Source organism: Meleagris gallopavo, chromosome 5, assembly GCF_905368555.1.
Source record: "Meleagris gallopavo chromosome 5, MGAL_WU_HG_1.1, whole genome shotgun sequence".
NCBI lineage: Eukaryota > Metazoa > Chordata > Aves > Galliformes > Phasianidae > Meleagris > Meleagris gallopavo.
The window spans coordinates 16,630,163-16,655,822 of record NC_139408.1 but is presented as its reverse complement, the minus strand read 5'-3'; the positions used below and the strand labels follow the sequence as shown (position 1 = coordinate 16,655,822).

The 25,660-nt window shown below is 40.9% G+C and overlaps 1 protein-coding gene across 2 annotated transcripts; it reads right to left on the bottom strand.

Moving 5' to 3' along the window:
• Positions 1-2,904: 2,904 nt before the first annotated feature.
• On the bottom strand, positions 2,905-25,479 carry TPCN2 (two pore segment channel 2). 2 transcript variants are annotated; one of them, XM_085224498.1, is made up of 25 exons: positions 25,330-25,479; positions 25,044-25,108; positions 24,101-24,177; positions 23,154-23,331; positions 22,678-22,794; positions 21,802-21,908; positions 21,069-21,141; positions 19,157-19,256; positions 18,786-18,851; positions 18,054-18,118; positions 16,170-16,267; positions 15,439-15,520; positions 14,421-14,507; positions 13,891-14,010; positions 13,744-13,803; positions 13,529-13,657; positions 12,896-12,945; positions 11,798-11,897; positions 10,814-10,885; positions 8,358-8,431; positions 7,918-8,008; positions 7,712-7,794; positions 6,450-6,531; positions 6,049-6,134; positions 2,905-5,346 (listed from the first exon to the last, which is right to left on the bottom strand). In XM_085224498.1, the coding sequence occupies exons 1-25, from the start codon at positions 25,397-25,399 to the stop codon at positions 5,268-5,270; spliced, it is 2,211 nt and encodes a 736-aa protein (XP_085080624.1). In that variant the 5' UTR covers positions 25,400-25,479; the 3' UTR covers positions 2,905-5,267. The 2 variants fall into 2 exon arrangements, with proteins under 2 accessions (XP_085080624.1, XP_085080625.1); XM_085224499.1 differs by lacking the exon at positions 6,450-6,531.
• Between the last annotated feature and the right edge of the window lie 181 nt (positions 25,480-25,660).

Genomic DNA, 25,660 nt, shown 5'->3' with positions numbered 1-25,660 from the left:
CCAAACGTTCCTTGAACACCTCCAGGGTCAGTGACTCCACCACCTCCCTGGGCAGCCCATTCCAGAGCCTGACCACCCTTTCAGAAAAGCAGTATTTCCTAACATCCAGCCTAAATCTCCCCTGGCACAGCTTGAAGCCATTCCCTCTGGTCCTATCATCAGTTACACGAGAGAAGAGGCCAACCCCCAGCTCACTACAACCTCCCTTTAGGTAGTTATAGAGAGCAATAAGGTCCCCCCTGAGAATTCTTCAACTCATTCAAACCAACTCTGACAGAAGAGCTAAACGTGCCACAAAGTGCATGACATGACAGCTGGTCACAGGTAGAGCAGAATGCCCAAATTAAGCCTTCTCACCACAAGAAAGATATGCCTTCTGTGCTTGCCTTACCAATGAGCACACACAGACTGGAAGAAGGGCAGCACTCCTCTTGCCCAAAAATGGTAGGATATGTAGAAGCAAGATTAAAGGGAATCAAGTGGGGAAAACTGCATCTGCAATAAGGATGCAGTGAGGCACCTAGGGGAAATCAGACTGATTATCAGAGATGTAGGACACACGACTAAATTTCACCTCCCTGATTGACTAAAGGAGGCTGAGGGTGGATATTTTTCAATATCCCTTCCTGTAAAAATTTTCTTTATTGTACACATTTGTAAGCCATTAGCTAGATCCAAAAGCACACACTATAACAACAAAAGCTGAGTTTGTTACAGCCATGGGAATCCTTTCCAGTGAAATCAGAGAGAGGTGGGTGGGATGGGATCTCAGGGACCAGCAGATGCAGCACCATCAGGGGCAGGTTCACAAACATACAGACAAAGCTGGAGCAGAGGGCTTCCTCAGGGGCTTTCCTAAGAGGGCCTCAAGCAAAGGGAATCTGTGATCTCCCAGATTCCATGCCCACAGTCAGCAGCAGCTCCTCACAGCCATAAACTCTTTCTAACGAAATCTGAGCTATGATTTGTCCTACCATCAGTGCAAAGAGATTACACAACAGAAACAGATCACCTCTCTCAAATCATTCATAGCTTTTTAAGCGGCAAATACATCTGCCCATTTCTTGTTTGCCTGAACAAATCACCTCCTTTAAAGTCTTCCCAACACAGTTCCCAAATCCCTTATGACCTCTGTTACTATCCTGTAACAAATGCCTCTCCTAACTTGGTTATTTTAAAATGTGGGGTCCAATACCAGAATTCCAAAGCAAGTTACAGCAAAGTACTTTTCATTTAATCTTTCAGATACCTCTAAGATTTGTCCTCTAATATCACTTACTCTCCCATGCTGTATTTTTTTAAACTGTAATAGTTTGCCTTATTACATTTTCCACCCACAATTTTGGCTATTTCCTCTAGGTTATCAAGGTCATTTGGAAACGTTCCATGCAGTGCTTAGAGCTGAAACTGAAACCAAGTCTCTTCCCTCCCCCACTCCAAATTATTTCTACTCAAAGTTCACATAATAAATGTCTCCAAACGTTTAAAAGATTGCAGATTAAGTCCAAACCATTTGATCTCCCCTCGGGCAGAAGGCCTGTTATTTAAAGAAAACTCTAGGGAAAGCAGAAGTCATCAACACGCCTACATAAAGAGCACACGCAGACACCTATATTTATTTCCTTTTCAATAAAAAGCCAAGACAGATGGAAAGCTAGAATGACTTCATCTGACTAAAAGAACATTAAGCAATAGCAGAAGTCACAGTAACACTACATACACTCTAAGATACATACTACTTCTTGTGGTACGCAGACAGGTGAAAACAAGATTTATGATACATTTCACAGTTTACTAATTGATAGTCCCCACCAGCGCAACATAGAGAGGTCAAGAAAGCAAGCCTTGTGTAGTCTACTCACATAATTCCTTGGAATCCAAGAGAGTATTTCTTCTTTCACCTGCAGCTTCTGCCCAGTTACTGGTTACACTGGCTGCCCCATCTGCAGCTTTTGAAATTTCTTCATACATAAACATACTATTGAAACCAATTGTTGTTTCTGTGATTCTACTGAAACAGAGAACATTTGAATTCTCTCTTCTCTCTCCCATCACCCTTATGTCTTTAAATAGTACAAACTCATAGCAGGTGAGGAATACAAAACACCTGAGGAATCTCCAATTAGCCAACATGTTGCTGATTAAAGCCTCCCTGGGCAACTAGCAAAAATCTGCGCCTGATTAACAAGGCAAGGTCACCTGCTGTTTACTTTGTTTCCTACATGCTCCACTAAAGCAACTGCCAGAGACAGTAGCAAACTCAAGAGGACTTTAGCTTGTCCCAGAATTGATTTTGTCCTGTTCTTAAAAAAACATAGCCTGTTTCAAAGTAACATTATGGACTCTGACATACTTTGTGTGAGATCCGTCCCAGCTGAAGAAAGGGACAGACATGTCAACAGTGATAGGACAAGGCAAAATGGTATCAAACTAAAAGATGGGAGATTTAGGTTGGATATAAGGAAACAGGTTTTTTTATGATAAGGCACCAGTAGAGGTTGCTCAGAGAGGTGGTGGATGCCCCATCCATGGAGGCATTTGAGGTCAGGTTGGATGGGACACTGAGCACCTGACTTAGTGTAGGTGTCCCTGTCCACGGCAGGGTAGTTGGACCAGATGGCCTTCAAGGGTCCCTTGCAACTCAAACAGTTCTGCGAAGTGCTATGAGAACATATATTGTGCTGACCCTCTCAGGGAGAACAAGGAAGGAAAACCCAGTTTGCAGATGCACCAAAGGCTAAAATGAAAATGGAAAACCATGCTGCCCAACATCCTAACTTAATTCCAAGGAACTATTCACCTTAGAAGTTAAGCATAAGTACCGACAGATGATGCTAACATGCCCTTAGAATCAAAGAATTCTGTAGCTATGGGACACGGAAAGAAAACAAACCACAGGAATCATTTTAACAGCTCAATTACTTTCATATTTTAAGAATAAACCTTTTTAATAATACAAACCTCAAACTTCACCCAGTTGCATTAATTGTCATGATTTATACAGTTATTATGCAAGACTTGTGGTCACTTACATCTTTCAGTACAACTGCCATTAGATTTAATATTAACTTCTAATTAAACTTCCCATCCATTACACAACTGTGAAACATGAACAAGACTAAGACTATTCCCTTCAGAGAGCCTTCTTCACCCTTGTGCAGATGTGAAGACTGCATTGCAGAGGCACTGGTGATGATAATTCACACCAATTCATGTTGCTTTGGTAGATTATGGCGGAATGTAACGGACAAAGAAAAATCTTAAGAACAAATAAAACAAAACAGAATTGAAGCTTGCAAGCCAGTAGAAAATGGTCACCAACTTTCTGGCCAGGCAAAGTGGCTTCCGCAAGTATTCAGAAAAGTCCAAAATGAAAAAGATGATTGAGTAAAAAAAGGTCAGTAGAATATAACTCCATTAATAGTGCCAATAAATTGGTGTTTGTGATTAAATCAAGCTCGAAAAAGCAGAAATCATCCTGACAAAACCAAAATCAAATACAGAAGTGTGCTGGTGCCTTTTATCTACTCGCTATAATGTGTTCCAAGTTTACGATAGAATAGCGTGGTAATGCCCCCGAAACCTGTGCAATCAAGTTACTCATTGGATTATTAAGGAATGGAGACAAGAGTGAAAAAGACAACTGGCTTAAGGTGGAGAATTACAGAAATAAAGAAAAATTGCTGTGTGGCATAGAGCTCAGCTGAGACTTGTCATATAAATATGCAAACAAGACATGTACTTTGTCTAAAGCACAAGGAAAATTACTGATAAAGACAAGAGCTGCCAAATAACTTTTAAATAGTGCAATAATGCAAAAATACACTTCTGAGCTTGTTGCACCATTGTCCCAGGTTCTTTCCTGTATTATTAGGGAGAGGAAACTAGAAAAAAAAAAAAACTGACAACAAAACAAGAAGAGGAAAAAGTAAATAGGATGACTACTTGGCACTTTCTATAATGTCTTGTTATCTAAAAAGTACCAAATAACTCCTAAGTTTGTAGACATTCTAGAGCCATTTACCTTCCCCAGGCCCTTACCAGGTGCAGAGAATCACTGTCTATTTTAGTGACAAGTGACTCAGAGAAAATTCAGTGCCTCAAAGCAGTTTCATTTTCACATATAAAAATTTAAGTTGGGAATGAGTCTATTTGTGACTGCGATTTACTAGCTACGTGACAAAGAATCAAACTTAAGCACCATTTTTAGAGAAATACTAAGGAGTAATGAGAAGCACATAAACATAACTTACTGTTAATTCCCAACTTTAAAGGTACTTACACAGGACAAATTACTCAGAAAAACAGCAAGTGGCCAAAAAGCCAGCCAACACTCAGAAGAAAGTCTGAACTGCTATGCACTTTGATTATCCCACTCAGCCTTTTTTCACTCCCTTTAAAAAGGAGACTCACAGTGATCACGATGCTACATCTGGCCAAAGTTCATTCCCCTCAGCTTTTTTATGGAACACGATACAGTGTAAAACAGGATTTAGAAGACAGAGTTAAAGGAAGAATTCACTAAAAGGCAACATGAAAACATTTACCCTAAAGGTAAGCTCAGCCTTATCACACTGAAAACCATAAGTGTAATTTTTCCATTCACACTTACTATTGCTCTCAAGGCAACCAGCATGGTGCAACCAGCACAAACCCTCGATCAAGTGGAAGAGGTGTGAAGTAGGCACTCCACGTGATTAAGTTCAACCACAGTTGAAATTAATTGTGTTCTGGAATGATTAACTCCTGTAAATTTAGTAAGACAGGCTGGTGACATGTTTCAGTGAGAATAGTGTTTCAATCTCCCTACAGAAAAATGAAGGATTTTGTTTTGGCCCTGCCTAATCCATTCACCAACTGCAGGGTGCAGCCCTCTCCACGCTCCCCTGCTAGGAAAGGCAGCTCCATCTTCTTGTGCTTTTCAAAATAGTAGGCTTAGTGGTTACAAAGTTCATATTTTAAAGTGCACTGTCCTTTTAACACGCTTTCCCTTCTTAAAAAAGAAAATAAAACTTTCTGATACCAACAGTTTATAAAAATAATAGCTGCAATACTCCTCTAAAATTGCAACTTAAAATCAAGTCGGAATAGCAAGGATTCAAATATGAACAATTAAAAACATTCTTTCAGCAGAGAATTGCCAAGCAAAGCCTTACATATTGCCTTGCAAGCCTCTCCCAACAGCACCTCACAGAAAATCCATTCTATTTCTTCCAGCTGACAACCTCAAAAAACAGAGGTCTAAATAAGTCCATCCTTCCCACCAGTCACCTACATAACTGCAGGTGTGGATGTTGGTGCAGCTTTTCCATCAGCTCTTCCTCTGTCGGTTCTTCCAAAACATCTCTACAAAGAGAAAGCATGGGTTGTTAGGGACAACAAAGGGAACTTCTCAGCAGTTGTTGCATCTCAATGTCCACACTGCAAGAACACGTGCTCGTTTCATTCTTGAAAAGTGGAATTAAAATTGCAATAAGTTGATGCTCCCTAAAGATGCATCTACTTGCCAGTGATCCATCCTTTACAGATGTGTCATGGAAACCAGCAGCTGTTTTCCCATAAGGAGCAGGGAAACAATTTCCTGCGCACAGTACAATACAACTGAAGGTCAGTAAGTTTGTTTTCCTGAAAAAGCTCCCAAATGAGAACATGTTCCCAACGCTACTATTGAATATCCAATGTGCACCAGAAGTTCTACGTGTTCATGATCATCAAGTATCAACTCACCACCCACAGTTTCATAATAAGCCAAGAACGTGCATCATTCTTGTTTCCTCATCGTCCATTTTCTTCTCCCCCTCAGCACAGCTCCCCCTACTTCCAATACCTCTTCTCCCACCACAATCTTGGCAGAAAGCATATAAAGGTTAGGCTCACGACTCAGCTTAAAACAAGCCCAACTAAAGCACGTACTGAGATTCACCAAGGTAAAAGATGACAGTTTACTTCTAAGGAAGGAAATTAAGAGAAGTCTTGTACCCTCTTGCAACAAGCACTAAGAGATAAACAGAATATTCTAAATCAATCAGCAAGCCCAATTTAATTCACCTGAACATTAGTTCAACTGTCCTCTGGTATTCAATATCTGAGAGAGACTCTCGATGACAGCGACGGTCCCACTTGTGAATAAAGTTCTGGAAGACAAAAGCAATGGAAAAAACGGACACCATAACACATCTTTATAGTGAATAAGCTGTAATAGATAAACATTCACATCCAACAAAATGCCGGTCACTCTTGTGACAAAGTTTCAAAATAAAGAAATGCACAATTGTCTGGGGAAAAGAAAATGCTTCCTGAACATCTGGGGAAAAAAGGATGGGGAAAAAGAGCAAGTAGACACACAAAACCAAACTGCATTTCCCAGAAGGTTTTCTGGGCTCTTTTCATTTCCCATACAAATCATAACCTTTTATCAGGACTTAACATCAAATAATACTCCTTCTTACCTCTAGAAGTAAAGCTATGAAGAGATTAACCCATATGACAGAGGAGATCAACCACCAGGCTACAAAATAAATCTTTGCCCACCTGCAGATCAGATTAAAGGAAACAAATGAGTCTGTGGGTCTATGATAAAGTATGCAGCAAATAAACTCAGCCTGCCTGAAAGTGACCAAAGACAGACATGAAGTCACATTTTTCCTTCAAAGATTATACTAATAATGTAAAAGAAGATCTGGATCTGGATCTAACAACAATCTTGACTTTTCATTCAGCTAGCCAAACAGATTTTGTTCCTCAACTTAACATACCTAAACAAACCACAAAAGGACAGGAAAAAAAAAAAGACTAGGAAAGGATGTTATGGATCACAGAAAGATCTACCTAGGATGGTATCCTTTTAGTGGCCAACAGCAGCAGCAAATGGAACAATTGCAAAAACACAGCAAAATACCTACAAGGCTATCCCTTAAGTGCTCTTCATCTCCAACCACTTGCACTTTAGAAATTTCTTGAGCTAGAGGTGGATTCTGTTCACTTCAGATCCCAATGGATTTCTCTTGTGACTTCTCCTGTCATCACCAGACCACAATTAACTCTTAAGACACCTAACAGCTTGTAGAAAAATGCTCCATCTTAACCACATGCTGGGTGAAGAACCGCTTCCTTCTGCTTGATTCAAACTGCAATATTTGATATGTGGATGAAACCAGGACTCCACAGAAATCAAACAGCAAAACTCCCAGGTTACTGCACTGAAACGTGACCAGCCAAGGATCACTGCAGCAAGTGACCAACTCAGAGGCTATCCTGCTAACTCAAAATTCCCATAAAACAGTGCAATACAAATGAAAGATATGCCCAAGATTCTAAGCCTACCAAAAGTTATTTACCCACAGAGTAAATACAAAAGCAATCTAAAATAAGTTACTGTGATTCACTTACATCTCTTCTGCACAATTGACTCTACAGTGAGAGCCACCCAGCGAATGTATGTTGCAAACCTGTTTATAATTCACGTTTTTTTGGAACAAGAGAACTATCAAACCAGTTTAGAACACCTTCTAAACGTGACCATAGCTTTTGCAGCAGCAAGTCATTGAGTTACATAGTTAGTAGTTTTTCCTACAAACCTGGAATTACCCAAAAGAAAAGTAAGAAGCACCTCTCTTTATAAGATTATAGGAACTGTGCTATCTGTGCAATTCTCGTTTGTTTACAAGCCAAACTGATACAGCACTGTATCAGTTTTATTACTGCTACTTACGGACTTGAGTATCTCGAAAATGCTTCCAAGAAGACTTGCCAGTTGTTCACTACCATCACATCCCAGAGAGTCACTAACGCTGCCTGAAGAGAATGAGGAAAAGAGAAGCTGAGTGAATGCATCACATATGCATCACATACTTCAAAGTCTCAGAAAATGAAGGGCAGCATCAGGCAGAGAGGGAAGGAGAGCTAAGACAGACTCACAGCAAAGTCATCAAAGTTGTTTGGCCAATATTCCAGCTGCTCATAGGTGCCACACTGCAGAGTGCCATTGTTATACGTTGTATTAACAAGACTGTAAGAGAATGATAGTCTGATTTGAGCATTGCTATCTACATACTATCCCTTAAAAACAAGATTCCTGTGAGTACCTTGTAGAAATTTAAGTATCTCATTTGGGCAGAAAACAGAGGAAATCGTTAAATTAAGTATTAAAGCTACAGCGGGTTAAAAATTTTGAGCTACAGGTGAGCTTTCTGCAATTCCAATACAGTAAGAAAAAACTGACAGAGTAACAAATGAAAAAAGTCTGTGTGATCAATGCAAAGGCAGCTTCAAACACAAGAATAAAATAAAAACTTAGAGTCACAGTGTTACAGATGCACTCGAAAACTATTGAGTACTACTTTGAATAGTAATATTACCTGACATTTCCCATAGGAACCACAGCACCTTTAAACAGCATTATGCCAGTTATAGCAAATGCATAGAAAACCACCTGGAAGGAATACATTTAGGCATTAGTTTTGAACATTTCTGCCACTAAATAAGAAAACAGTGCAATTAATACAGAATTCACCTTAGTATCACAGGTAAAGGGCAGTGGTCAAGAAAAATGCCTGGAACTTCTCAAATGAAAATACTTCTTAATACCTATACTTTTTAATAGGTGTATATATATAAACATATAAATATATATACACACACACATAAATAATTGTTGCTCTTACTTTTTAAAATCCCATTTAACTTTCAGTTAAATGTAAGTAAGAAGTCCTTTGTTTTACAACAGCTTAAGACAAGATGAGTTTACAGACTGAGGTGTCTTTAGTACATCTCTGTGTTTTGATGGAAAACAAAGTGGAGAAGTCCACAAAGAGAAGGAAGACTGCACTGCTCTTTTTAGACATTACTGGAGTTAAGTTGAAGCTGCCATTCCACAGCCTACCAGAAGATGGGGCATATGGCCTTGAAATACAGTTGACTATTCTTTGATAAAGATATTTTATTTAAGCAGGTGTATCATCTGAGAAATTAGCTAATGAGCTATATTACTTCACCAGCACAAGTTCCAGGAGAAAATTTGTTAAAACCTTTAGCATCAGCTGATAATGTACTCAGATGTCAACACGACAGAAGCTCCTAGTGCCTCAAGTAAAAGCAATTTAAATTAATGGAAGTGGCAAATGCTATGGCACAATTGCCTCACGATTAGTGAAAAACGACAGTTCACACTCCTGGCATGATGGACATCTTGCAGTGGATAAGAACCACTTCATAAGCATTAAGTCTTACAGACATGAGTAGGGACACCAGACTGAAATGCTAAGGCATAACTGATAAAGAAGAACTTGACTCTATAACTACAAGCTCCTGCCATTGTAATTATGACTGTCAGGAATCAAAGGATCTTCCAGCAGAACACTAAGCCCATGTACAGCCATGGCAGTAGCAGCACAGCTTTGGGATCCTACAGTAAAGCACAACGGAGCTCACCCAAAGAGTGCTACTCCCCAGGGCTCTGACATTTGGCAACTCAGCTCTTGAAATGTACTTTTACCTGTCATAGAAACATAGAATGGTTTGGGTTGGAAGGGACCTCAAGGATCATCATCTCCAACCCCCCTGCCACAGGCAGGGCCTCCAACCTCCACATCTAAAACTAGACCAGGCTGCCCAGGGCCACATCCAACCTGGCCTTGAACACCTCCAGGGACGGGGCATCCACCACCTCTTTGTGTTGCCTGTTCCAGCACCTCACCACTCTCTTGGTAAAGAAGTTTCCCCTGACATCCAACCTAAATCTTCCCTCCTTCAACTTAAAACCAGTTCCCCTTGTCCTGCCTCTATCTACCCTTGTAAAGAGTCAACACCCTTTTTTAATCTCCCTTTAAATACTGGGGGGGGGAAAAAAAAAAAAAAACAAACTATTAAAAACAAACTATAAAAGCTAACGTCTCAGTTGGCACACTCCTGAAGCATTTCTCAGTTTTATGCATAGGTCCCAACAGGATATATGACTTGCATAGCAGAACAAAACTGCTACCAATTTATCCTTGCACAAGACAACATTATTTCAAATTGCAACATCAGACAGGACACAACTGAAGATAAAAACCAAGATTAGCAATGATAATAGCAAATATTTTTGGATAAACTGACTGACAAGCCAGTTTTAATTTTGATATACAAAAAATACTTTAGACAATGCCTAACATACAGCATATCTTTGGTCTTTAACCATTACCTCAAATTTAAGTATCTTAACAAAATAAAACTAAAATACTATAAAAATAATGCCCCACACACTCATTTGCTCTGCCAGGAAGACAGTTGCAAATCCAGAAACTCAGGAGTTAGGAAATGCAGCCATCAACATCATGTGCTGTGACACATCCTTTAATCATACATTACGCACATCAAACACTCCTTCAGCATGACAGCAGGGGATTTCTGAAAGTCCAATGTCCAAACACACAATATCTCAAGATCTTCCCAACTCAAAATGATTTTAAAGTTGTTACGCTATCTAATTTTAAGATAAGCAGATCAGGGTAAGGAAAACCAGGCTGCTTCTAGAAAACAGGTGATTTTTTCAAAACTGTAATATCCAACCTGAGACAAGTACTTCAGGAAAGTCTTAAATAACCTTTTAAGTGTGCTCCTAAGACACACTGATAGCTGAAGTCGAGGCACACTTTGTGCAGGCCAGAACAAAACAGCAGCTCATTACAATACTGAAGAACTGCCTGATTTCAGTGAAGTGTTAGAAGTCACAGAAATTGACATCCAAAGGCCCTGGTTTACTTCCTCACTGTCTTTCTTACAGATATCAGCATAATAAAGAGAATGTGTTTAACACTTCTGCATCATGGCTTACCACCAGGATTCCTGCAAAGGCTCTCAAGTTTTTTACCAGGTCCAGCAACGTAGTAACAACCAAAGACATGAACTGAAACAAAGCAGAATTTTATACATATTACATTTATCATGCTACCACTCTGCATAAAATTATTTTTACTAGAAGGAAAACTGAGATCTGTCTGAATGCAGACAATCTTTCGTACAGTGATAACTGCATGATTTAAGAACAGAGCCATACTCCTTTTCATAAGCAGATATCAAGCTAAATTTTAGGTATGCTCAGACACGGTGACCTAAAGGGCTAGGTATAAGACCAGAATATGGAGGAAAAAAGTTTAAGTGTCCCACAGCTCCAGAGAGATTGACGTGGAAGCATTTCTAGTCTACAATTCCCACCCATGCCATGACCTCTGATCACATCAGGTAGATACTTAGTATTTTAGTTTAATAAAGCCAAGTCCCACTCCTGATGGGAATTCAGACATAGCTTTCAAGCAAATCTAAGTGCAGGATTATAACTGTCGAAGTGATTTCAGATCATGGGTGCTCTGGTGTAACTACTCATAACTGGAAAGTGAGGAGAGGAACTCCTAAACAAGCCTCTGCAGGATCAAAACGCCCAGAAGCACCCAGTGAGAGCCTACCAGCTCCCGAGTACAAAGTTCCCCAAGGACTTCATATCAAGTCACTAGCTGAGGCTGAAGCCCAACACAAACTGTGCAAGAATTTCTGGATGCGTTTCTCTACACATTTTATAATGTCAGCATCAGCTACAGCAACATCAACAGGACTTCCCCACCACGTCAGTAGAGAAAATCAGCTAAAGAGTTTGCGAGGTGCTGTGCAATTGTCTGGACAGTTAGAGTGCAGACTGAGGAATTACACTCCCATTCAGGTGAGACAGAAAGAAAAGCTAGTGCACAGTACTGGGAGAGGCTTTCACAAAATTTATAATTTGATCACCAAAGATATCAGAAATGTGGAGGAATAAATAAACAACCTTCATATTAGGAATGATCCGCAGGAACCTGAACACAATGAACATGTTCACCAGCCGCACCATATCCCACAGGGATAGCAGGCCCACAAACTCTGGTCTCCTAGGAAAGAAATAACACATCAGAGAAACAGCCCACCACAGAAAGACACTAATGAAGTTATTCAGCCCTGGCTGAAATTAGTCTTCAAAGAAAGCATAAAGCTGACAGATTGCCCAGTCAACATTCTTTCTCATGTATGTATTCCATAGACAATATCCACACGCTTCAAATCTCAGCTCGAGCATTAGCTGACTTTTACACAGGCATGCTGGGCACTCCTTGCTGCAAGTGTGGGCAGGTGATGGGGGAAGGAAAGATAGCAATGACAAAACTACTCCTTGGTAACAGATGCTAGATCACAATTTGCATCACAAACATTCAAGTCTAGCTTTAAAATCATCTAAGACAGCAGCACACAGAAGACATTCTAGAATAACAGTAAAAAATCTCAGTCTTGTCTTTAAGATGTTACTTGATCTGCAGATGTAACTGCAATTGTGATTAAAGGATGGATCACAGAACATGATGTTAGTGCCATCTGGAATCTTCTGGGCTGTAATCTGTTTGCAGTGATGGACAAAATAACTGGTGCTTCAAGATACTGTTGGAGTGCAAACAGCTGTCTATATTCAAGAATCACCCTTGAAAGTAAGATTTACGAAGTCCTCCAGAAGTTCTTTGCTTTTCTCTTCTGATATGGCTGTACATGTATTTTAAAAATGGAAACAATCACTCCCATGCTTTTAATGATGAAAAAAGATTAAGATAATTATCCAAGAACCATTTCAACTTAAAATATATATATATACAAAAAAAAGTCAAGAGACCTGTGCTTTCTGTTCCAGTACAGATGAACAGTTCCATGGCAATTTCTCTACTAAATTTTGCAACATGAAGTTTAGTGACTACAACAGGGAAAACTTGTACTAAGTTTGGTAAGTTATGCACTGGGCTGATAATTACAGCAGAACACCACACGTGTGCAATAACGTGCACGTATACTCCCCTGATCCAACCCAGATATCCAAGACAGTGTAATGGTCAAGGAGATTACTTACCAACCAGGATGAGGAAATCCATACTCAGCAAAAGTTGCAATCTCCAAAACCTTCAGACAGAGGAAGAGGAAAAGTGTAAAAAAAATCTTTTTAAACTTGGTAATTTTGAGGCTTAAATATTACTTACCTTTCTCAACAGAAAACATTTTCAATAGCTTTAAGCCACTAATGACTCTACTTATATACTCTGGTATTGCTGTATTTGACAATTCATCCAAATTAGTCCTAAAGTGACGCATAAAAAGATACTGAGTGAATTACATTGTGTAAGTTAGGTTTCAGGGTTTTTACCAAACAGAATTAATATCCTGCCACTTTTTTATTCAATAAGGATGCTTAACTACATTACAGACATCCTTGTGAGCAGAATGCTTCCAAATAACATTAAAAAGGCTGCCTGCAAGAGAGCTCAACTTCTCCAGCAATTTCTTCAGGAAAGGGACATTCAAAGTAACGTTCCAAAGCACTCATGCCACTGCAAAACACAACACTGGCTCAAACTGTTCAACTCAGCACATCAGTGTTCAACTAGGAGTAATCCTACTGGCATCCTGCTAGATCTTGCAGCTCAGTATCACCCTAACCAACAAATGCAGGAATACAGAAGTTAACAACAAAACAAAACAAGCTTACCAGCAAAATTGTAGTTAGAAGTCCATCAAACCTATTGCTTGGGTATGATAAGTATCTTTTCAAGCCCATTGCCAAGATTTTCAACAACATTTCCACCAGATAGTATATGATGAAGAAGCAGTTGATAGTCTTCAGACCACACAAATGATAATAAAGATTAGAATTAACCACATTAAAGGAACAGCAATATCCACAGAAATACTGTTGCGTCTTACCCCTAAGAAGAAGTCATCTCTTTCAGAAGGCTGCTTATCTGCATCCAACACCAAAACCACCTTAAATAACAATGAATCTTTCATGAACCCACTGCTTTACTGCTGAATTTTGCAACAAGAAAAAAATTGTTTTTCTTTCTTACGTACACAGATAGAAACAATGTTTGCAAGGGCAACAACATTTCCCAAGTAGCCAAAGTAGGGATGGCCAAAGGCAAACTGCATTTTCCTCATGAAATGGGATCGGTACTCTGGACTGGGAGGATGCTGAAAAGAACACAACAATTACACTGAGAGGCAACACAAGTATTTTAATAACAGTGCAGGGAAAAATAGCCCAGTTTCAAATTTAAGAAACATACCTTTGCAAAACAAAACTTTTCAAGCCCATTTTAACTACATTTAAATAGGAAGCTGTTTTCAAGCCATTATCACCAAAAAGCAAAAGTGTTGGTGATCACGGCACAATACAAGATAATAAAGGGAAAAGTCCAACCTCTCCAATGCCTCAAGCAGGTAAATTAACCAGGCTATTAATTGCATATATTCCTTCCACCACTCCCAACATTCGTCTCCCTCAAGGAGAGGGAAAGATCTTAGTTCCACATAAATACAGAACTGTTCAAAACCATGCTAACTTACGGCACTCTCTAAATAATGATGAGGTAGATACGTACTTGTTTAATGGCATCCTTGTCTAGCTCTTCAAAGAGCCACTGGAACTGGGCAGCTGACAGCTGGTCACAGGAGCATATTTTGAGTGACTTCACATGAAAGAGAAAGCCAGATCAACATCTGCATTAGGTGCACCTTCAAGAAGTACCACCGCTCTCAGACTGGATTTGTGTACTTAACTAACAGCACAGCCTGACATAATCACAGAGCAGAGTGCTATTTTCAGGCAACTCTGTTTACACAGCCCCTATCCCAGACAACGACAGAAAGCAACATGTGTATCTTCACACTGGAGCCAGCCAACTGCTGGCACACCGTTACCATCAGCTCTACGTTGTCCCCTTCTCTTGGCATTAGTTCCTAACATTTATCTCCAAGACCTGCTGCAATTTGGTTCTTAAAAAGTAATAATATTTTTGGAACAGTTTTTCTGATACCATACCTGTAACTTTTGCATCCTGTATCTCCCGTTGAGCTAATTGCTCTATCTAAAAACTGCAGTGCAAACGGCAACATTAAGGCTTTAAATACGCAAAACAATTCTCCCTGAAGCCTGACACAAGTATCAGAACTTAGAGGAAGCAATACAGTTACATACACCCCCCCCCATGTTCAAATGGTAAAGATACACCAAGCTGTAGGTAGCAGCTCCAGACCACAGTGAGAGAGATTTTGTTTTCAGAGATAAACCAAAGCAAATCAGAATTTTGGTTCTGCAAAACAAAGTCTTCACCTACACCACCTATCAGTGAATGCCTTCCTCTTCAAATCAACCACAGGAGTGGCAGTCTTAGTTTGGAATCATTGGAACAAAAGCTGTTACTATGCAAAGACCAGCACATAAGCAGACACTGATCTGGACTCAGCTCACACTCTTAAAGAAAGCAGGACACAAACAGCTGTGCTGAAGACTGCTGCTCCTAATCAGCGCTGTGATTAAAAAAAAAAAAATCAGTTTCCACAGCTGTCCCAGCAAGAGGGTTTGACAGTCTCCAAGGATTAAGAACATCCAGCTCTTACCATCATGATTGCTTGCTTGCTGCGAGAATCCATTTCAACTTTCTGCAGCACTTGAAGCAAGGCTCCCGCACTAACATATGACCTATCCAAAAGAAGATGAGCTTAGAAGATGGGTCCTGAAAGAGACATCTTGCCACGAGATAATCAATGGTTCTGGCTTTGTTTTCTTCTTTTAAAGCAAATAAAATTAGAAGCAGCAATGAAAAGAAAATATCCCATACAAGTCCCAGACAACTCACTATAAAAACCCACTTGAAGAATAGAATAAAAAAATAAGCAAAGCTGTTGTTTTTCAAGGAAAGATCTTCAATTCATATAGTGTTCTGTTTCTGAAGAAACAAACTTACTTCTGACAGATTCTTGGTGATATGAAGTAAAACATTCAAAGGTAGGCCAACAATAATGTACAACGAATGGAACTCATCCAGCTGGTGAAGGGGATCTCTGGCTACACAGCACCCCCTCTCAGGGAGCAGTCAAGGGGCCCAAGAGATGCTCCCCCTTCAGCAGCTGGCCCTTACATGAGCCCAGGATGGCTCCACCCTGGGCCCTCCCCTTCTGGTTGCACAGGCAGCACAGGTGCCAACAATTTGCCAGTGAACCCTGGGCCAGCCATACATCTTCACCAGCTCAAGCCATGGCCCTATCAGTTTCCTGCATACACCGAAACGAGGGCTGAAAATTTGGTCTTTTGTGCCGGCTGCACTACTGCCTCAATATCCACCACTCACTGTTGTGCATTAGCAGGAGTGTCTTTTAGGGAAGAAAGCACTTCAAACGCAGCCCGGATTCCCAGCCGTCTTCTGAAGAGGGAGGACTGAACGGATTTCTGCACAAGAAAGACAACACACGTTAAGAAAATAGGAGGCAGTCTGCTTAACACCGGTCTATGGGAAATTCAACCAGATCGTGGAATCATCCGAGTTGGAAGGGATCTTCAGAGATCACCTAGTCCAACTCCCCTGCGATGAACAAGGATAAATGGTATGATACATAAAACAGATGACACAAATGAGATCTGTAGACTATTCACCTAGTCCTTAGGCAAAGCCAACTGCAAGCTTCAGAGAAGGCCTTGTCTATCTAACTCAATCTGTTTCCAAGAAGTCAAAACACTGCTTTCTTTCCCTTCCTGCCAAAGTCCTCATCATCAGCTACTAGATTTCACTGTTAAGATACCAGACAGACACTCCCACAGTTTAAGGGGAATTGTTAAAGGATCAAAGGTTGAAATCAGTGAGTCCAGTCCTACTAAAAGGACTTGCAGACCAACAGGAAAACCCAGCTCAGATAACACACTGATCCTCTGGCACTCCCACAGTCTTACGATTGGAGAAGAGACTTCCTAGCTCTCACTCCTTACAAGAACTCTGTTCAAAGGAAGGAAGAAACCAAGCAGACAAGGCTCTAGACTTCAAACAAACACAGTTTACTTACACAATAGGAAAATGCTGTTATTCTAAGCTAGAGAAGCCATCACCACACTGATACACAAAACAAAAACACACACCAAAGCACAACCTTAACCTACAGCCCAGCAGTTCAGCTGTCAGACAAACTACGTTTGGCCAGTCTCTTCTCAGTGGTACGTGGAGACAGGACGAGGGGAAACAGACATCAGCTGCAGCACAGGAAGTTTCGCACGAATGTGCATAAGAACTTCTTCATGGTGAGGTTACGGAGCACTGGAACAGGCTGCCCAGGGAGGTTGTGGAGTCTCCTTCTCTGGAGATATTCAAGTCTCGCCTGGACGCCTACCTGTGCGACCTGGGGTAGGGAACCTGCTTTGGCAGGGGGGTTTGGTCTCGATGATCTCTAGAGGTCCCTTCCAACCCCTACAATTCTGTGATACGTTTGTGTAGCACAGCCCCTACCCAGTCATTTACTGGAAGTAGCAAAGATGAACTTGCATTGTACTTATGCTCTTCCTTCTTTTTAAAATACGCTTGCCTCAGCTCACTGCTCTCCTACTGCTAAACTATTCTATCTCAACAAGAAATCAAAAGAACTTACATCCGTTTCCTACCAAGGAAATGCAGAGCATTCCTACCTGGAGACTAAACAACTGGTGCACCTAATACAACAGAACACACTACACAGCTTGTCAATGAAGGAGAAAGAACTTGTAATGCTCAGTTTCATCACCACCACAACTTTCAAGTTCCTTCCACAATTTGTGGAATCAACTACACTTACTTTGTCAGCTTTTACTTCTCTTATAGACACCAGGATCAGCAAGTTCTTTTTAGTGAAGGCTTCTCATGCTGTGCTACTCTGAGAAATTAAATGCTGGGCTTTGCAACAACAGCTATTAAAAAAGTATAGCAGTCCTTGTTCATAGTTTTTGTTCTCACTTTTGTTTTTCTCATATGCTAGTCACAGTTGCACATTTGATGAGCATACATAAACGTGATTTTTCTCACCCAAAAGGCATCAAGCTACAACAGCACACATGGATAAAAATACATACATCAGTTTTATGAACCTTTCTCACCTTAAAACTGTACTTACTATAGGATTGGCATACTTTGATACACAGTTAGATCCATAAACACCCAGGATTTCACAGCCGTAAGGTTACGGTAGAAGACAGACGTCGGCAAAGTTTTACTCACCAGAAGGTACCCGCGAAACTGGTTGTAGATTATTGCTGTGAGTAGGTTCATCAGAAATAAGTTACCTTTTGAAGAAAAAAAGTGACCAGAATTATTGAGATAGATGCTTGTTTCTCAAAGACGCGTCGCATTTCTCTGATTCTAGGCCAACAACTATTTCAATCTAAACATTTTTACATTGTACAGTATACAACACAATACTCAAACTTCTCTCACACCAACCAAGAAAAAGAATTAGCTTTGACAGTAACCAAGAGACATTTCAATCACGTTCCAAATGAGAGGTAGCTATTAGTTTTCAAAAGACAAAAAAATAAGATTCACAGACTTCACAAAACTTTCCCTCCTAAGATGGAAAAAAAGTCAGTGTATCACACGAGCACTGCAAAGAAGTTTCAGTGCATACAGCAAATCACATGTAAGAATTCAAAAGAATTCAAAAGACCGTCTTCTTGAATTTCTCCTCTAAAAATAAAGTTTAACATAGTACATGCAGCTGTGTATCTGTTCTCTAATGGTAAGTTACAAAAAACCTGAACTATTTAATAAGTGCTTTTTGTGAAACTTATCTTGCAAGACAGAACATGGTCAAGAAATAATGATTTTTTAAAAAGCCAAAAAGGAAAACTTCGCAATGAAGCTCTCTGAGAAAAATAAACCCCTTTCTAGCTGGCATGCATGAATGTCAAAGCTACACTCCATTTAAGTTAATGAAGACAAGCAGTGACTTACCTAATACAGTGAAGAGTATGAAGAAGATGGAATATGCTCGGTTCTTAGAATAAGCAGGAATCATTACTGCAACAGATTTAATTTAAAAATATATATTATTAATTTAATATTTAAGAGGATAAAAAAAATAAAGGAGATCTTTGTCAATTTTGGGCAATTGGCAAAAGCTCTCATACAGCTCTACTTCAGAGCTGTGTATAGAAATTAAAGCAAGGAAATACAAAAAAATCCTAAGCAACTTCATGCACAAATCATCTTTGCAGAACCTTTCTAAGAGCTTTCAGCTGCAAGAACAATTACAGCAGTCTGACAATACTTCACCTTTCATTGATTCATAGAGACAAGAGTTATTTCTGAAGCTGAGTGCTCACCATCAGGGTTATTTGCTGTAGTCAGCAGGACCAGCAGTGATGTCAGGGAATCCGGCAAATTCCGAAAGTAACCCACCCATTCCTTATCCTGTTGACCATCCTAGTGAAAAACGCTCACTGTTATCAGAGAAGCACTTAGAATCACTAAGACCAACTCACCAAGAAAATGATACATACAGAGATAGTTTTAGTCAATAATCCATTCCTTATGCACACAATTAGATCTGCCACATGGAAAACACAGGACAAGCATAAAAACTAGGACAACGTAGTGGTCCTGCAGGAATACAGTGCAACCACTTATTCACAGTCAACAAAAAACATAAGGAAAAACAGCAAGCTGAGAGAGACAGGTGGCTCCAAACAAAAGTTCCATCCATCACCTCAAACGCAGCAGGGACCATAAAGACATGAGCAGACAGCATGGGGATCTAAAGCTACCCTTGATTGATAGAAAAAGCCAAACGAGAGACATTAAGGGTACCAGAGCAAGAACAACTCTAAACACGACCTAAATAAAACATATCACAGACTGTTCCCATATTCAATCCAAATTCACATAAAAATCAAGCAGAAAATTGGAGCAGCTTACTTTTTATTCTAGCTACACAATGTTGTACCCACTTGTTTTTTTCCCAAGTTCAAGTAGAGACAGCTACAAAAGATGCAGAGTGCAAACAGTACGAACATGAATCACACACTACAGAATAAACAGCCATTAAATCTGCTGAGAAGAATGGAAAACTGCACCTCTAGGGCATATATCCAAGGCACTGTGCAAATCTAGAGGCAAGAATTTTATTACTAATGCATCCTTTGAGCACGCTGCCTGGTTAGCTACAATTAGTTTGTATGGGTATCAGGTCAGAGAATCTAAAAAGGAAAAATAAATAGCTCTCTGTAATTTGTTACTTTTTTACTTAAGTGTATTTTGAAGTGTCTGGTGCAGGTATATAAAATGTATTCCCATCTGCTGGGAAAGATTACAACTGAAATTATACGTGACATGGAAATATAATACAGAGATACTGGATTCAACTAAGAAAAGGGGAAAATAGAGCTCTACTTCTAATTCCAGAAATTCTGTAACAGGAATTCAAGGAATTTGCTGATCGTAAGAAAGACCAGAAGCTCAAGAACAAACTGCAGGAGGAATGAAGGCTCAGTAAAGATTAAGGAAAAAACTAAGATTACTGCAAAAAGTACATAACAAGTCTTAGTGATCATACAAACAAGGCTGTGGAAGGCCTTATAAAAGGAAAGGAGTGCAGTACAAAGAAGGATACATAAAGATACAGGAAGCTTAGGAGAAAGGACACCCCAAAAGCACTTGAACACAAAAGTGACTTTAATCACATTTCAAATAAGCTTTCGGGAAGTGAGAAGAGAAACAAAACAAAAATAAAAAGGAAGCCACAAAAATCAGAAGCCAAAACATCAGAAAAATGCAGGCAAAAACCTACCAAGGCAAGGCCAGGGATACCAGTACTGCAGATAGCTTAACATTGCAGTAAACTTAACAAAAAGCTAGATAAGGAAAGAAAAGAAAAAAAGAGATGTGAGATAATAGAAACAAAAAGCACCGGGATTAGGAGCTGTGGACACAGAACAGCACAGGTGGTTTCAACTAAAGCAGAAAAGTAACGCAAAGGATCGACTGGAGAATTGTAAGAAGTTGCTCTATTAGCAGCCTTTAAACTTCTCACTTGTGAGAAAAGCATCGGCACCAAGAAGGTGTGGGACCATAAAAAGTCTTCTGTGCAACTTACATCTCTCTATATAGACTTCAAACTCATCCCAGTGGGTCTCTCCCAGGGAAACAAGTTTCACCAGTTTGATTAGAAAATCAGACATGCAGCTACACCAGTAAGCAGAAAAGCAGTGAGATCTACACACCAATACAGCTGGTTACCTTTGTTCGAGCAAACAGCAGCATGGCAAACATGGTAAAGAGAGACAGATGAACAGCGAGTAGTAGAACAACACTATTGGAAAGAACACATCATGTGCATTAATATCAACATCATCCTTAATGTCCTTTGCTAGAGATACAAAAATAGCCAAGGGTATTTTTTAAGAAACTACATGGAGCTAACGGAACACCATCCATGCTTTGATTCATAGGAATCACACCTCTTCAGAACTTCTTAGCATGAGCTTAGGCAGTTCTAAGGTCTAAGAGATTCTAGCATGTTTTTCTAAAACCATTTGGAAATGAAAAGCCTGAAGTAAAGCATCCTAAAAAGAACACAAAGTACTGTGTGGTATTCATGGGAGAGGGACACCTTTGTGCCCTACCCATACCTCCCTGGGAGGCAACGTTACAGTAACATGGCATAGCCCTTTGCCCAGCTGATGACTCAGCTCTTCCCTTACAAAAGAGCTGTATTCAACAGAATTAGAAATGGGAAACAAAAAAGAAAGAAAACCACTCAATCAGCATCAAAAAAATCTTCCTTGTCACATCAGAAGCATTCTGGAGAATTCTTACAGAATACAGGAGCCACAGAGTTACTACAGCTTCCCATCCATCACTACTTGATCTCAGCGACCATTTCCAGAAAGCTACTGAGGCCTCACACTCCAGGATGCAAAGGGTAACTACAGACTTGCTGTGAAGGGATGCTTTCTGTGCTGCTACCTACCTTGCCATTTCAGGCAACGTGCTGTTGATACTTTTTAATGTTTTCTTCATCATCGAAGAATTCTGAAGGAGAAAGAAAGGACGAAGAATTCTTCTTATTCTTACAGTCTGCAAAACAAAACAGTGGATCAGATGCTGAGCTCCCATGAGGTATTAGTGGTCCTAGTCTGAAACGTGTGTTTGTTAAAACAGATCTAAATATATAGACAAGCTTGAACAAAAAAAATAAAAATCAGTGCAAATCAGTGCAAAAGGCTGTTCTCAGAAGCTAAGTCTGTCCCATCAAAGTCAAAAAAGGCCTAAAGGAAACTTTATAGACCTCCTTTTAAAAGAAAAACTGTTTATAATTAATGGTCTAGTGAGGCTATTGAAATTTCAACTTGCATTTTTAAAGAAACCTAACTTTACTGCTGGGTAAACATGACAAATAGGTCAAGTGATTGCATTTCTGCATTTTTTGCCAAGATCCATTTCAAGAAGTGAATCAATAACAAGCTGCTTTCAATAAAAATAGACACACATCTTGAAATTAGGGTTTGGTTTCAGTCTTCAGCTTTTTTTAACATATTAGTCTGCTTATTACACAGCAATTTCTGCCTCTGACAAGGCCTAGAGGCAACTGCTCTGATATTCCTTACACACCCTAAAGCAATTAAGCTGTTCACATCTCAGTATTTTTACCATATTAGCATTTTCTTAATGCTGACTGCAAGCAAGTAACAATAAATTTAATCCAATGTGACCCATCTCACCCCCTCCCTTAGCTCTCCAAGGCATCACACAGCACCCGCTGTGCATCCCTCTGCAGCTTCTTCCTCCTGCCTCACTGCCCAGACACATTACACAGTCTCTGCAGAAAGCAGCAAGCACTTCTTACCTCTGTGCAGAAAAAGCTCAGCGACACAACCCAATCAGTAAGGGAAATAATTAACGTCAGGATATAAGCCATCAGCCATTTATTTTTCCAAAATTCTTCCCATCCAATTAAGTAACTCTGGGGGAGGAAAAAAAAAAAAGCAGCACAACAACTTAAAACAAATTCCAGCACCTATATGAAGTCAGCACCAATTGCTTTTCAAGTATTTCTGGTTTTACATTTGTGCTCTTCATAAAGAGCTCCCTGAAATCTAAAAGTGCACCGATGACAGAATTTTTCTACAAGTCTTTAACTGACATCAATGGAACTGAGAGCTGCACGCAGGCCACGCGTGGCAAGAAGTTCATTTAGTGAAGTCATTCAGAAACAAGGACCCGAAGAACAGCTCTGTTTATTACAAAGCCCAACTTCTACAGCCTCAAACTAGCAGCCAAGCCAAAGCCATTCATTCAGAGCCAGGTGGAAGCGCTGCTCACCTTCACAGACACATCAATCATGAAGACCAGGAAGCACAGCAGCTCAATGCTTTCGGTCAGGCCGCACGGAGGATCCCACGCAGGAAGGCGGTATCGCACATCTGATGTGACAGTAAGCGAGGACGGTGTTTCAATGAAAGCCAGAGCCAGGATTATGGTAATGGTCAAGCTCAAAATCCTGCTCGGGTAGAAATGAAAGCACTCGTAATACAGCACTTGAATAGCACGCTTTACATGAACTGCAGTAAGGCTGTAGTAACAACAATGCATTACAACAGCAACCGCTGGCATTCACATAGCCTTAGGTGGGGTGGTTTTGAAGCTAACGACAACAAACAATCCTGCTAGTATTTAATAAGGTTAGAAATTGATATTTGGAAAATTAACACACACTGCTGGGCATCGTACCAATAATCTATCATGCAGTAGTCCTATGGCTGTTCCAGAGAGCCATATACTTCATAAAATGATATGAGTTGGAAAAAACCCTCAGAGCCATCTGGTCCAACTCCCCTGCAATGGACAGGGACACCTACAGATAGGTGAGGGTGCTCAGAGCCCCGTTCTGCCCGAATCTGAGCATCTCCAGGGATGGTGCATCAACCACCTCTCTGAGCAACCTGTGTGCCAGTGCTGCACTGCCTTTATTGTAAAAAACTACTTCCTTACATTCAGCCTAAACCTCCCCCCTTGTAGTTCATAACCATTTCCCCTTGTCCTATCACAACAGACCCTGCTAAAGAGCTCATCCCCTTCTTCACCACACTTTTGTACACCTTGCTGCTTTCCACTCCTATCTCATCTATATGTACATTGCTTACTTCCTACAGTGTGTTCTAAAGAATAACAGGACAATTATTTAAGTATTCTTAAAAAAAAGAAGAAGAAATAATAATTTTTAAGACTTATTCCTGACCCAAAAAGCACAAAGAATAACAAGTTCTCACCACTGGCAAATTCTTGAATAATACCAGCGATACAGCCACAGGGATTTAGAGTCCACACGATGATTTATAGATCGATACTGTAGGGAGAAAGCAAATAAAAGGATCATTGAACCATTACATGTGGTCTGCATCACAGAGAAAAATAAGGTTACAAAAATAAACCACGCCCTCATCAACAAGGCTCAAGGCTTGAGACAAACCCAATTTCACAAGAAGATAAAGAAATTACTGCATGAGTTATTATTATATGTCACCAATGACTATGCCTTGACTACAGCCTATGTGGGTGCAACGGGAAAGATTCTACTGAGGTTTTCTCAACCTAAGGATCGCTCCATTATTGGATAACCAATGTGGCAGCACTGCCCTCGTTACATGTAACAGCAGCTGGAGTAACTCACAGTTCCACCTGCTTGCCAAAGAGCCCATACACTTGGTTCACCTCTCCAGCACTCCTTCCATTCACGGATCTTTTGCTTTATCCCTCTAAAAAGCCGTATGATGCACACAACTGTGAAAATAAGCTTCGACTTACACCCCTACACTAGGGGAACAGAGACTTCCACGCATCATCAGTTCTGCTCAAGCAAACAGTTCCAGCTTCTCCATTGAAACCAATCTCAAAGTTTGCCAGCTCTGAAGCTTTGTAACCATGTTTTGAGGCAAATCACAGGGTTTGCCCAGATGCTAGCTTAAAAAAAAAAAAAAAAAAAAAAAAGGGGCACATCCACCCACAAAGCAGCACAGTCAGCGCCCGCTGGGCAAACGGGAAGAGAAGGCGCTATTTCAACACAATGTCATTGGAAAAAAAAACAACACATTTCTTCTGGGCAGAAGCGCACTGGAGCTGATGTACCGCAGGGATTTGGGGTTCTGAGCTGGCTTTGCGGAGCACGGCAGCGCCAGGTGACAGCAGCGTGTCACGCAGCCCGGTTGGACTTACTTGTATCGCGTCTTCGATAAAAACAACGGCCTGGTCGACGCGGAGGTCCTCAGCAGCTCCGGCGGCTGCAAAGTTAGAAAGAAAGAAAGAAAGAATGACTCGCTGCACGCTGCGGGGCTAAGAGCCAACAGCAGCCGCACCGCCCCGCTCCTCCTCATAGAGGGACACAGGTCGACCCAAGCCGGACGCGAGACGCCAGCACTCTAGGAAGCCCCCGGGACGGCAGAAGCAATCCGCGCTGAGCCGGTGCGGCGCGGTGCTCAGGCCGCCTCCGCCACGCACTCACCGCCCCCCGCCGCCCGCCAGCTCCGCGGGGGCAGCAGCGGCTCCGTCTCGGCGGCAGCTCCCGCCTCCATCAGCGCGGCTCGCCGCTGGCCGGCTCGGCCGGGGGGCAGCCACCCTGACACCACGTGACCGGCACTGCACCGGGCGGAGGCGGAGCGCGAGCGCGGGCCGGTACCGCCCCTCAGCAGCCGGGATGGGGGAGTTCCTATTGCGAATGGCCATAGAGTCCTTAGCTGGAAAGGTCACCTTGTCCAACTCCCCTGCAACGACGGGGGTCTGGCTAGATCGTTTGTGAAAGCAAACACTGAAAGAGGAACGAAGGGCTGAATCGC

Coding starts and splice junctions, on each gene's coding strand:
- TPCN2 (XM_085224498.1), bottom strand. CDS start 25,399: ATGGAGGCGGGAGCTGCCGCCGAGACGGAGCCGCTGCTGCCCCCGCGG. Junction 16,268..18,053: donor AGTTTCGCGGGTACCTTCTG/GTGAGTAAAACT, acceptor TTTCTTGTGCAG/AAATCCGTTCAGTCCTCCCT. Junction 6,135..6,449: donor TCATAGCTTTACTTCTAGAG/GTAAGAAGGAGT, acceptor TTTGTCTTCCAG/AACTTTATTCACAAGTGGGA.